General features: G+C 40.6%; 1 protein-coding gene across 4 annotated transcripts in view; it reads left to right on the top strand.

Moving 5' to 3' along the window:
* Positions 1 to 14,221, top strand: part of DMD (dystrophin) — a 1,990,869-nt gene that overhangs the window by 1,644,951 nt on the left and 331,697 nt on the right. For all 4 annotated transcript variants that reach the window (XM_053655812.1, XM_037127036.2, XM_053655810.1 and 1 more), the window contains 2 exons: positions 10,420 to 10,540; positions 11,434 to 11,702. In XM_053655812.1, the coding sequence (XP_053511787.1) occupies positions 10,420 to 10,540; positions 11,434 to 11,702 (390 nt within the window). The remainder of the gene's footprint in view (positions 1 to 10,419; positions 10,541 to 11,433; positions 11,703 to 14,221) is intronic.

Genomic DNA, 14,221 nt, shown 5'->3' on the forward strand with positions numbered 1-14,221 from the left:
ACCATTTACAATTGACAAACTCAAATTTTGGCTGAGCCTCTTGAGAATGGATAGGAATTAATTTGTCACAGAGTTTCCTAATAATTCATGTATCTGTACTATTGCTTCAGAAGGACTTTCCAAAATTTAGCGTTTAGGCTCAATGACCTCAAACTGGATTCTCTAAATGACCATGGGAAACAGATTGAGTGTTCACCAGTAATTTCTCAAGGTCAGCTCAGGACTCCACATTATTATTGTCAGTAGGAAGCGACCTCTCCAGTGGTTATTGGAACCAGCCCATCCTTAGGACTGAAAGTCAGACAGTTGTTCAAGATGCTGTGTGAGCACTAAACCGTCCTTCCGAGAATCACAGATCTGCAAGGAGGCTGCACTCGATGCTAGCCCAGGCCCTTGATCTCAGGGAATACGACTTTTAGTTCGAAAGAGTTCCAAAAAATAAATCTCAGTGAGAAGTTTGGTAAACAAACACATTTCCCCTGTAAACCTTCAAAAAAATTTTTTTCACTAAATAGGATGGATTTTTTTTTTAGTGTTTTGGGTCTTTATTTATTGATTTGGGGGGGGGCAGGTTATTGTTTATGCAGCTACAGTTGTTCTTGCTTTTTCTCCCTCCCCCCACATCCCCAGCCCCACCTTCTACCTCCCTAAGTCAAATAGATTTTTAAAAACAATAATTTCAGGCTTGAAATAAGTCCATTGATCTTGCATCTTTGCTTCAAATTGATGTGATCTCATTTAGAAATGTCGTTCCTGTTGTTGACTACCTGAAACAATGGCTAGATGTATCTGATACTACAATCCCTTATCATCACTTTCATTCAGATGTGGGTGCATGAAAATGAGAGAAATGATTATGTAGTCAAACTGAGAGAAGCAGGAGTAAAAAGGTGATGGTTCCACAAGTATGGAGTTTCGGTTATGCAAGAAGAGTAAGTTCTGGGGCCCTGCTATACAATGCAGTATCTGTAGTTAATACCCTATTGCAGGGGTGTCAAACTCATTTTCACTGGGGACCACATCAGCCTTGCAGTTGCCTTCAAACAGCTGAATGTAACTTTAGGACTGTATACATGTAACTGCTCCTTAACTAGGGGCAAGGAGCTCAGTGCCACTGCCGGGTAGAAACAAGGTGCCAGGCTGGATAAAATGAGGTGGAGGGCTGGATTCGGCCCACGGGCCTTGTGTTTGCCACTTGTACCGTATTGTGTACTTAACCCTCATGTTAAATGTTCTTAGCACAATAACAAAAGAAAGATGAGTATAACCTTTCCTTTATAGCCCATATGCCCCATTTCCATAACACCTGTAATACCAGCTTTCTCAAATGAATCTGAAGGGAATCCTTTGTCTTTCTGGGTTTTTGGTGCTGCTTCCTTCAAAATTCTTTCTACCCTCAATGCCTATGAATTGACCTCAGATTCTTACAGGCCCAATTCCTGCTACTCGGGTTCACTACATTTCTGGATCTTGCCCTTTTCCCAGATTTTGGTTCCTAATTAATTAGGCACCGATTGTCTCTAAATCATCATTTAGTAAATAAAATATGTCTGCCGGGTTTGAAATCAGTAAATGTGGTAGCTCTTTAAATAAGCAAGTTCGTTAGGGTGGATGTACTCAGCAACTTTCTAAGAAGTAAAAGCAATCCAGGAGGCATACAGACAAGGAGATATATTATGAAAACTGGAGTGAGAATATAGGATGACAACACTATTAAATGGTGATCAGATTGTTCAGTGTCCTTGTCCTATGCTCATTCGGCAACCATTTGTTGAATGAATGGCACTGTAGGATCACTTTATTCATTTATTTTTGAATAGTTCATTTTTTGTGTATTTTTTCCATTATATTGGATCACTTCAAATTTTTGCATCAGTCTAGCATTCTCTCATCTAGCTAATGCTGCAGACTAGATGAAAAGCTGCTGCTGGCTGTTCAAACTATGAAACTTCTGAATGTTTGGACATGAACATCTTCTCTAGAGAAGACATGGCTGGGATTAGGGAGGCAGAACTAATAAGGTCCCCTCTGGAGGAAAGTTCACCCAGTCACTCCACGGTCACACTCAGCCTCTGGATCTGTAACATAAGAATAGGCCCAGAACAAAATATTCCCATTCTGCCCATTGATAGCATTCATTTTTTTCTCGAATTATTCATGAGGCCAAGCTTACCTCCATAAGCATGTTATGTATGTGAACCAACCCGGCCACCATATACCACACTCTGGTTTTCCAATTGGACATTCTGTTATTTATTTAACAATATGAACTGAGTGTGTACTACAGGCCAAACCATGGCTATAATTTTTTATCATCTGTAAAGATGGTTAGGACAGTCTCAAATTGCTACCCTGTCACAGGCCTGTGGCTACCCAACTGATCTAAATGTGTTGATCAGAGACTATTTTGACAGGATTTCTGAATTTCGGTACAGCATTTAACAAATCCCCACATTTTACAAATGAGGACATCAGGGCTCAGGGAGACTCTGTGACCTGTCCTAGCTCACACAACCAAGTTGTGGCCCAGCCCGGACTTGAACTTTCGGTCTTCCGTCACTCGTGGTAGCATTTGCTGTTTTCACTGCTTCAGTCTACCTCCCAGGATGGCTCAGTCAAGTTCTGCTGACTGGTATGGAAATAGCGCATGGTCATTCCATCAGATTTCAGTCCGAATAACAGAAATCTAGCCTTGCCACTCTAAGGGGAAGACACGTAAAATTCAGCTCCATGGGAACTGTACATCCTTGAACGACATCATTGGGAAAGCAAGGGCTTTCGCTTACATCCCTAGTAATAGGATTCACTATCCGTGGGGGGAGAGCAGTGTGGCTCTGCTTTCTATGATGTCAATATCCGTGCTCTGAGGTCTCATCTGCTTGTCTCGTCTGCAAAATACATCAAGCAAAGAAGCATCTTACCCCTATCCCTGTACATGTGGCTCAGGTGACTCCTGTTTGTGGTGTTATTAGCTATGTGTGGTAATATTCACTTCATCTCTTTTTCCGACAAGAAGAAGGGACAGAAAAATATCTCAAATATTCAGTGACTTGATTCTTCTCTATTGCTTCCAGGTTTTTAAAGTTTCTGATTCACTTTCATGGTCATTGGGATGTTCCACCTTCACGGCTTCCAAATTATTACAATCCAGGGAACTTTTATGTTTTGCTATCACTCACTTTCCGTTTGGCTTAAGAATGTAAAGATTTCTGTCCTAAGTGACAAATGAACTGATGGCCTTAGATAAATCCTAATGCATATGCACTTCACTTTGCATTGGTAAATCATTCCTGATATGCAAGTATATTTTTATACAAATGTACATACTCACCCAAACTGTTGCCTTCTTCAGTACAAAAATAGATCCTTACATTTCCCCTACCTTATATATAATAGATTGAAAATGAATATCTTTTCATGAGTTCATCAACCAGCAGTCAAGTCAACCAGTTGGTTTGTCTTTTTCATATATAAAAACTATCCATCAGATAATTTAACCTTCAAAATCAATGGATTTACCTTGCCTTGGCATTTACCACTAGTGTAATTTTCTAGTATATGATTTGTATAAATTTATGTTGTGGACCTTAAAAAGCTGAAGGAAAAATAGCAGTTTAGTATGCCTAATTTTTTCTCAGTTGTATGGCAACATATTATCTTCTTTTCACAAAGGTGGCCTAAGTCTTTAGTGTGGTTACCTGTGATTCTTCCACATCACTGTTTCAGACCCAGGCTGTCTCATAAAGAGGAAGGGGATGGGTTTTAAAATAATTGTACCTGTTCAAAAGATTCAAGAAGTAAATAATGTTTGAATATTGACATCTAAATAGAGTAAGGATGCATTTTGTATGTGTATGGGAGAAGGGCTCTGTGTATGATACCTTGTTTACATCAGCAGATAAATAAACCAACTTCTCTGATTTAAAACACTAATCATAACCTATGAGACAAAAATCAGTATTGTATATGAGTGTCATTTTCCCAAATGTCATTCAGATAGGCAGGCTTTCTTTGAAAGACAAGACATTTATTATCAAGGAGTCAAGGCTCTTGACATTGAATGTTCTTGGCTTTGTTTTAAAATGTCTCCATTTCCTTCCTTTTAAAATGCAGTGAACTTCCTGTTAAAACAGGCAGTTTATGGTAAGTTGGTGAGATATTGGAAAACTGACTTTCCGTAATTTTAAGGCAGAATCTTCATGGTTTGGTTGATTTTTGTTGCTGTTTACTTATTTACATATTTATGTAATATATTTATTTTGGCCATTGTTGTTTTGCCTGCAGAAGGCTGTCTCTTTGCAACTTGATGCTGTAAGGCCCACGGATGCCCATGGCCTAGAACAGTGTCCAGTACATAGGAAGGGCTCAAAATGTGTTACATAAGCAAATGGAAGAGGATTGTTTATGCGATTTATTTAAAATGACAGATTTATAGTTTTGTCCCCACAAGAAGAAGCATTACCATTTTCTGTCTCCTCTCCTTTTCTTCAATGACCTGTTTCTCCCTTTTGCAGGGAGCAGTTTCTAGCCCTTGTTGTATTTTATCTAGATCTTCCCAAATTCTGAATATGTAGTCCCTTAACCTTCTCTTCCATCTACTTTCTTCTCTTAATTTCAGACAACGATGCGAAAATAATGGTACTTATGTCTTTGTAAGGACAGAACTTCCTTTGTCTTTTCCATAGACGCATTTTAATCCTCAATGACTCATCTTTAAGAAATGAACTGCAGCTGTGGTAGAGCTAAGCCCTTGGCAACAGCCTGAGGGGCAAACAAGTGGTCTCTCACAATGGACGGACAGTCCTTATCCTGGAATTATTCACTGTTCAGTTTTAACAATGGAAATGCGTCACCAGACAGTGTGCTGGGATTGCTTTGTTTTGTTTTTTTACCCAGTTTGACAGGACCTTTAAGATCCATTTCCTCATTTTACAGACCTTGCTCCAACAATTATTCCCACTTTCTCCCGTCTATGTCTTTAATGTATCCCTCTCTGCTGTGGTGACCAGGTGTCCTGGTCTGCCCGACACTGTCCTGGTTTCATCATTCGAAGTCCCACACAACGTCCTGGCAGAGCAGGACTGTTAAGTGCCCACCTCCTAGCTTCTATCTTTCGATCTATGTCAAAACCATTTCTACCCTTAAAAGAATATCTTCCCTTTACCTTGTGATCCTCTTCCTGCCCCACCTTTCTCTTTGCATTTTCAAAAAAAACAGATATCACAAAAATAGTTTTTATTTGAAATAACTACTCCTTCTTTTCCCACTCACTGCCCAGCTAAGCCTACTTCTGAGGCTACTGCCTTCCACTGAAATTGCTCTTCCCGAGTCCCACGTACACTTTCCAGTGCTGATGTTCCTTTACCTCTGTGTGCCATGAGCGGACATGCTTGGTTCCCTTTTTCCATTCAAACTCTCACTCTCTCTTCAATAGCTCTATGCTCCTCATTTCCCCCAATCTTTCAAACTATCCATTCCTTTTGGGGCCTTTCATGAGATCCAATTCCACCATCTGCCTGTTAAGTTTTGATATTCTGCAGCATTTTCTCTTCAGCGCATTCTACTGACTGAGCAATTTTACCTACTTACGTAATTTTCATTCTTGCCTATATGCATAATGGTAGGCACTCGATGGATATTAGCTTAGGGACTGACTCTTAAATCTCTTCTCTCCCCCCTAATTTCAACTTCTCCAGGAGCCAGTTAGCCCCATGTATCTTCAGGTCTTACAACCTAGAAATATCTCCAAGGTCTGGACATTTTTTTTAATATATTCCTAGAATCCTAGCTGGTGTAGTTCACTGGATTGAGTCCTGACCTGCTAACCAAAGGGTCACTGGTTTGATTCCCAGTCAGGGCACATGCCTGGGTTGTGGGCCAGGTCCCCAGTAGGCAACCACACACTGATGTTTCTCTCCCTTTCTTTCCCCCTCCCTCCCCCCTCTAAAAATAAATAAATAATTTAAAAAAATACATTCCTGGAGGGGTAACCATTCCAGTCTTTCTGACAATTTGGAACTCAACCTGGGAACCTACTCTGGGCAATGATCATTTGGTCCTCTTGCATCAGAGAAATTAACTAGAAATGGACAGATCTAATTCCCAGGGTCTGAGAAGGTTCTCAGGAGGCTGGAAGTTTTTATGGGTGTCCTGCCAAATCCAGGAGAGTTTATTTTCCCACCTTTCATTTCACTGCACTCAGCACTCTAATCAACCTAGAAACTAGGAGTCATCCTTTCTCCTTCCGCTCTGTTATCTCCAGTATCTTCATAGGCACCAAATTCTTACTCACATCTCTACTTTCTAAATGTTTCCCTGCTCTCTCTCTGTCTTTTTCTTCCTGGTATCATTGCCCTCAGTCAGAGCTTCATAATCTCTCACTGAATTCCTGCCATTGTCTCCTAACTGCTCTATCTGATTTCCTTTCTGCCTTTCTCAAATACATACTCTATATTAATATCAGGGAAATGTATCTGAAACATACACATTCTCATGCCACTCCTTTGCTTAAATCCTCTCAAAGGTTCCTGATTACCTATAACACAGCACCTAGGCTCCTTAGCAGGACGTATAGGGTCATAGCTTGAGCTTCAAATTCTGGCTTTAAAGGTCTAATGTAGCATGAGATGACAGTACCCTCCTTCATCTCTAGACATGTCCTGTCCTTATACTTTATGTTCTAGAAACACTGGCCTACTTGAGATAGATAGACTTGAGGAGACATATATATCTCCTCTGTCTTCATACCTGCATTTTTTTTCTTTTTTTTTTCTCTTCCTCTGACCTGCTCTTCCCTGGCTAGCTCACGTCAATGCTTTAGAGTTCTTTGTGAATATTATCTTCTCTGGAAGGCTTTGCCCAATATCCTTTCCTCTACAGTGCAAGCCTATAGCACGTCCCACATTATCTTGAAATCACTATGGGTTTGACTGTTCCATCATATAAATACCATACATCCTTAAATGGGAGGGGCTATTTTACATTCAACTTAGTATTTCTACCCTCTTGTACAACCACTGACACAGTGGTTCAATAAAAGGAGCCATTCCTAATTTTATAGTTAGTCATGTCACTATCCGTTGCATAATTTTCTTGGAGTTGGGGGAATTATATATGTGAGAAAATTCAGGACTACAAGAACTGTTTACATACCCCCACACACACACACATACACCCAGATTTCAAATGAAACATTAGAGGGAGAATCAGACTTACCTGTCAGCAGAGTAAATGACCCAGCTACTCTGTATGATTCCAAGGGTGTAAGAATACCCCGCTATATAGAAATGACATCCCCGTCCACAGGCTGAATCCTAATATTCCACTTATAGAATTTCATTATTTTGGATCAGACACCTTTAGTCTCTCTACTAAATTGTAAATAACTAAGGAAGATGAATCATTTTGCAAAGAATCAGAGTGAGAATTCCTTTCAATGGTGAACACCAGTAGAATTTTATTTGTAAATGTGTTATATGACACAGTCCTGGAGAACTCCTATAACATATTTGCAGTTTACTTCTTTAAAGGAGCTGCTCATTTTTCTCCTAGTAACAGAAGAGAGCTTCAGTTCAGTAGGCAACACTACTAAAATAGGATAGAACTTTTACAAGACATGAATAATGAAGCCTTACATCAGGGCAATTATTATTACTGCAGTTTTTACGCTGACCTATTAGCATTCATGTGATACTTCCTACTTTCATTAACACCTTTATTTCTGATATTGCCAAGTCTGGGTCAATAACTATCTTTGATGGTCTCAGGGTGTCTGTTAGTATATCCTAGCCCCACATGATATCGCACAACCCTTAGCACTCAATTGCATATGAATTTGATTGTTTTCACTCTTTCTTCTAGTGTGTGAGTTTTCGCCCTTCTTTTGGTCCAGAAACTTCTTGAAGAAGGAAACTATGCATTTTGATTTTCTTTTAACCACCTATAATAACAAGGCAGATTACCTATTGGAGATGAAAGTTGATAACTAGCCTAGCTGACCTCAAGAAAACTGTTCTAAGTCTACCCATTGGTAGAAACTTGCACCCACAATTCCTACCACCAGTATATCTCAAAACATTTCAACCATTCTCAAAGAAGTCATAATTAGTAATGCAATGGGGATTTTTTTTAATTTTTAATTTTTTTAAATTTATTTTTTATTGATTATGCTGTTACAGTTGTTCTATTCCCCCCCCTTCATTCCCCTCCACCCTACCCCCCCGTCCCCACCATTACCCCCCCTTTTGTTTATGACCATGTGTCTCAAGTTCTTTAGATTCTATATTTCCCATATTCTTGCCCCCCCATCTATTTTCTATCTACTGTCTATGCTACTTATTTTCTGTACCTTCTCCCCCCTTCACCTCCTCCCACTCCCCTGCTGCTAACCCTCCTTGAGATCTTCATTTCTATGTTTCCACTCCTGATCTAGCTGTCCTTTTAGTTTGCTTTTGTTTTAGGTGTGGTTGTTAATAACTGTGAGTTTGATGTCCTCTCACTGTTCATGTTTTTTTTAACTTCTTTTTCTTAGATAAGTCCCTTTAACATTTCATATAATAAGGGCTTGGTGATGATGAACTCCTTGAATTTGATCTTATCTGAGAAGCACTTTATCTGTCCTTCCATTCTAAATGAAAGGTTTGCTTGATAGAGCAATCTTGGTTGTAGGTCTTTGGATTTCATGACTTGGAATACCTCTTTTCAGCCCCTTCTTGCCTGTAAGGTCTCTTTTGAGAAATCCGCTGACAGTCTGATGGGGACTCCTTTGTAGGTGACTGCCCCCTTAGCTCTTGCTGCTTCTAGGATTCTCTCCTTCATTTTAATCTTGGCTAATATAATTATGATGTGCCTTGGTGTGTTTCTTCTTGGGTCCAACTTCTTTGGGACTCTCTGAGCTTCCTGGATTTCCTGGAAGTCTATTTCCTTTGCCAGATTGGGGAAATTCTCCTTTATTATTTGTTCAAATAAGTTTTCCACTGGTGGCTGTGCCTTTCCCCCCTTCTGGTACCCCTATAATTCGGATGTTGGAGCATTTAAAGATGTCCTGGAGGTTCCTAAGACTCTCCTCATTTCTTTGAATTCTTGCTTCTTGACTCTTTTCTGTTTGGCCATTATTTGCTTTCTTCTAGTCCACTCCATCGATTTGAGTCCCAGTTTCCTTTTCATCACTGTTGGTTTCCTGTGCAATTCCATTCATTTCAATTAGTTTCGCCTTCATATATTTGTCTAATTTGTCGGTACAATCAACCAGTTCTGTGAGGATCCTGATGACCAGTGTTTTAAACTGTGCATCTGAGAGTTTTGCTATTTCTTTATCACTTAGATTTATAGGCTCTAGGGCTTTGAGATCTTCTTGAGCCATTTTTGGTCTGTTTGCGCACATTAAGTCTGAGGAGCGGAGCCTTGGACTTCCAGGTCGCTGGGTTGTGACGCTGTATGTGGAGGCGGGGTTAAAGCGGGGAAATGGCGGCGCCCTCCACCACCGCTTGGGCTGCTGGCCCTCGTCCAATCACCCACTCCCTCGCTTGTCTATCCACACGCGAATGCACGACCACAGTCAACCCGCAGCCCTGCTCCCTCGCTGTTTCCCCGCGATTGGTTGCTGAGTTGCCCACCAGGTCCAACCCTGCGCCTGGATTCCGCGCGCCTGAGTCCGTCTGACCGAGTTTTCCTGTGCTACCCTGCTCCGCCAGCTGCTGGTTTCGCCCCTTACCGGTCAGGCTGAAGAATTTGTTGTTATCAGACTTCCGAAAAGTTCAATTTTCTGTATTCTGGCTGTGTTTTCTGTTGCTATTATTTAGCTGTCTCTAAACTTGATTGTGTGAGGAAGCCCGGCGTCTCCACCTATGCCGCCATCTTGGCGGAAGTCCGCAATGGGGATTTTTTTAAGTACTGAGGTTTTTCCTCAATTTACTGTTAGTATATTGTTTTATCCATTGTCAGATACTTTGGCAAAATTAATGGTGATTGTGAATTGGACTGGTTGTATATTAGTGCAGCCTAAGTTCTCCCAAAGAGCTCCCAGGCTTGGCATTCTCTTCTGGATATTAATTCTTTCGGATAGGTGTAAGTTTGTATTGGCCCTGTTAGGGCTTTCCAATATCTATCTTGTGACTTGAGCTCTAGATTTTAAGTTTGGCAGTCAGGTTATATAAATAAATCACCCCCCTTCTTAATGAAAGGGCATTCATATACCTTGAAAGCTTCCCCAGTCTCTCTAGAATAGTTTACAGACACAGTTGTTCCCTGATTAACAGGAAGATCCATGGAGGCTTTATTTCATTTCCTAACTATCAGTTTATAAATAAAGGATGCAGAAATTGACCTGGGAATTTCATAACCAAGCTCTAAGTACCTAGGATTAGTTCCAAGACGACTGTCACAAGCCAAATAAGCATTTCTTTTCATTTCATTTCACAGGCCTTCAAGAGGGAATTGAAAACGAAAGAACCTGTAATCATGAGTACTCTCGAGACTGTACGAATATTTCTGACAGAGCAGCCTATGGAAGGACTAGAGAAGCTCTACCAGGAGCCCAGAGGTAATTGAATGTGGAACTGTAATAACATATTGACAGAAGGATCAGTAGCGACGGGGCAGCCCATCCATTCCAGCGGCCAGCGTCTGGGTGACCCTCATACTTTCTAGGTTAAATAGGATTGATTCACATCACATATATGTGTTGAAAAAGAATCAGGAATTATCAGCCACCGTGCATAAATCGGTTTGCACATTTGTAAATAAGCATTAAGAGAGATTAGTGATCAGCTATTGAAGCAGAAAATAATAAACAGATGAGATTATCTGTAAGGAGGGATTCTACTGTTGCAAAGACCCAAAATAATTTTCCAATGTCAAAGTCTGGCTGAAGTCCAGGAGAGCTTGAGGTGTGCATCCTCACCTCTTTCTCCTCAATAACTTCAATGGATCTTGGATTATCTGATTCTGAGAAGGTAGAACACATCCCACATTCACTCAGAAAGACAGACTTTGGATGTATTGGGTTATATAAAAATTTATGCCAAAGTGCAAAAGAGCCATGTGTCTGTAGGTTGGTCTCTTGTTAAACTGTACTGTCTCTTTCTTCTCGTATGACCTTTTCAACAGTGGTCTTAAAAAAAAAAAGAAAAGAAAGAAAGAAGGGGCCCTGGCTACTGTAGTTCAGTGAATTGAGTGCCAGCTGCAAACCAAAAGGTCACTGGTTCGATTCCCAGTCTGGGCACATTCCTGGGTTGCAGGTCAGGTCCCCAGTTGGGGGTGTGCGAGAGGCAACTAATCGATTTATCTCTCACACATTGCCGTCTTTCCTCCCTCGTTTCTCCTTCCCTTTCCCTCTCTCTAAATATGAATGAATAAATGAACAAATAAAATGTTTTTAAATGCTAAAGAAAAAAAAAGAATGTGACCTCCAACCTTGCCATATTACCAATTTAGAGCTGCCTCCTGAAGAAAAAGCCCAAAATGTCACCCGACTCCTACGAAAGCAGTCTGACGAGGTCAACAGTGAGTGGGAAAAATTGAACCTGCGCTCTGCGGACTGGCAGAGAAAACTCGATGAGGCCCTCGAAAGACTCCAGGAACTGCAGGAGGCCGCCGATGAGCTGGATCTCAAACTGCGTCAGGCGGAGGTGATCAAGGGCTCCTGGCAGCCTGTGGGGGATCTCCTCATCGACACTCTTCAGGATCACCTCGAAAAAGTCAAGGTACCATCTGCTGTTGTACTTTGCTTCAGGGCCTTTTGAGAGACTCCACAGAGATGCTAGTCTGAACTCCAGTGCAGGATTTTCTTCTCAAAGCATTAAAAATAGGGCCCTTGGGACCCTATTTCACAGTCTGTCTTTCACAGCATGGGCCTTCTGCATGTGGGATATTGTTTGAGAGAAGATAGGGATCGAATCATCAGTCTGCAGTAGTATCATATGAAATATTAAAAAGTTACAGGGCAAAAAATTATTTCAAGTTGGCTATTAGGAAATTAATTTAGGTGTTTTTAATAAAGGTGTGTGTGTGCTTTCATTGTGGTGTTTAGTACCAGAGAAGGAAAATATGCAAAACTTAAGCAAGCTGTAGGAGGCTAGATTTTGGCCTTTTTGCTAACTACATTATTTGGCTTGGGTGAGTTTATGGTATTGTTATGGCCATTAACATTGCCCTTTCCTCAGAAGGCAATGTGTATAATATAATTTGGAGTTGTATTAGTCCACTATAGATATTAGGAAATGTCATTATATATTTGAAATACTTTTTATTTTTAAACTTACTGGGGTGACATCAGTTAATAACATTACATTTCAGGTGTACAACTTCATAATATGACATCTGTATACTCCATCGTGTGCCCACCATGCAAAGTCTAGTCCCTTTGTGTTGCCATATATCTGACCCCCTTTACCCTCTTCATCTTCTCCCCAACCCCCACGACCCCTCTGGTTACCACCGTACTGTTGTCGGGAATACTGTCATGAGACCAGAATTGCATTCCCTGTGGCACAAAGTCGATAAATATATTTATAAAGAAAGAATACATATGTTTAGGAATGTCATTGTCAAAACTAACACTTGAAACATATTCTATTGACTCAGCTAGTGTCCAAACCAAGAAACGTTCTCCCTGATTCAAATTCAGAGTGAGTGAGTCCCGCCGGCCCTTGGCCCGTCTGCCAGCACCCTCCGTCTAGAAGGTCTTTTCCCCCTGCCTTTCACCCACCTTTCTTCTGCTCCATCCACCTTTCTTCTTTCTTTATTTTCCTTAATTCTTTCTTCTGCTCCATCCACCTTTCTTCTTTTTTTATTTTCCTTAATACTGAAACTCTACCTAGCCTTCAAATGTTGGTGCGCCCTAACTTCTAACCTTCATTCAATTCTCTTGTTATTGTATGACCACTCCCAGTTTGAAATGTCTTACATGGCGACAAATCTGAATTTCTAGTCTGGATCTTTTTCTGATCTCCGAACTCATATGCATTAGAATAAAACTACAACCATGCCGAAACCAAGTTTATTCATACTCCTGTCTGTCCATTTCACTACTGCTATTTCCTTTTACCTGCCCTTTCGTCTGTGTTTCTTTGGTTTTGGTCAGGACATGGGAGAGTCAGCTGATGCTTGGTAACTAGTTTATTTTTTAATTTAATCTTTATTGTATTTTTCCCCATTACCTTTTATTAGGCCCCATAGACCCTCCTCTACCCAGCAATCACCACGCCGTTGTCCATGTTCATGAGGCCTTTTCCCTTTTTGCTCAGTCCTTCCACCTCCTAACCTTTCACCCAGCTGTCATCCTGCTCTCTATGAGTCTGTCTCTATTTTGCTTGTTAGTTCAGTTTGTTCATGAGATCCCACGTCAGAGTGAAATCATGTGGTATTCATCTTTCTCCACCTGGCTTACTTCACTTAGCATCATGTTCTTCAGGTCCATCCATACTGTCACAAAGGGTAAAATTTTCTTCTTTTTACCGACACTTAGTACTCCTTTGTGTAAATGTCCCATAGTTGTTTTATCTAATCATCTACTGATGGACACTTGGGCTGCTTCCATGTCTTAGAGATTGTAAATAATGCTGCAATGAACATAGGGATGCTTATGTTCTTTCAAATTTGTGTTTTAGGTTCCTTTGGATATATTCCCAGGTGTGGGATCACTGGGTCTAAAGGCGGATCCATTTTTAATTTTTTGAGGAAACTCTTGACTGCTTTCCACAGTGGCTGCACCAGTCTGCATTTCCATGAATAGTACAAAAGGATTCCCCTTCCCTCACATCCCCTCCAACACTTGCTATTTGATTTGTTCATGATGGCCATTCTGACTGGTGTGAAGTGGTATCTCATTGTGGTTTTAATTTGCATCTCTCTGATGACTAGTGACATCAAGCATCTTTTCACATGGCCCTGGGCCCTCTGTATGTCCTCTTTGGAAAAGTATCTGTTCAGGTCCTTTGCCCATTTTTTAATTGGTTTGTTTGTGGTTTTCATGTTGAGTTTTATAAGTTCTTCATAAATTTTTGGATATAACCTCTTATCAGATATAGCAGTGAATAAGTTCTCTTGTTCTGTGGGTTGTTCTTCTATTTTGTTGAATATATAGGCTTTAGAGCAGACACCTGAGACTTCTTTTTAGCCCTGTCACACATGATCATTTCTAGGATATTGAGTATAGATGGAGAATGTATGCAGCATGATTTAATAACAAAAAACAACTCAAGTAGAGCAGCCAAAATACCAG

Source organism: Artibeus jamaicensis, unplaced genomic scaffold (genome assembly GCF_021234435.1).
Source record: "Artibeus jamaicensis isolate MK-2021 breed Jamaican fruit bat unplaced genomic scaffold, CSHL_Jam_final scaffold_1283, whole genome shotgun sequence".
In the NCBI taxonomy this organism is placed as follows: Eukaryota; Metazoa; Chordata; class Mammalia; order Chiroptera; family Phyllostomidae; genus Artibeus; species Artibeus jamaicensis.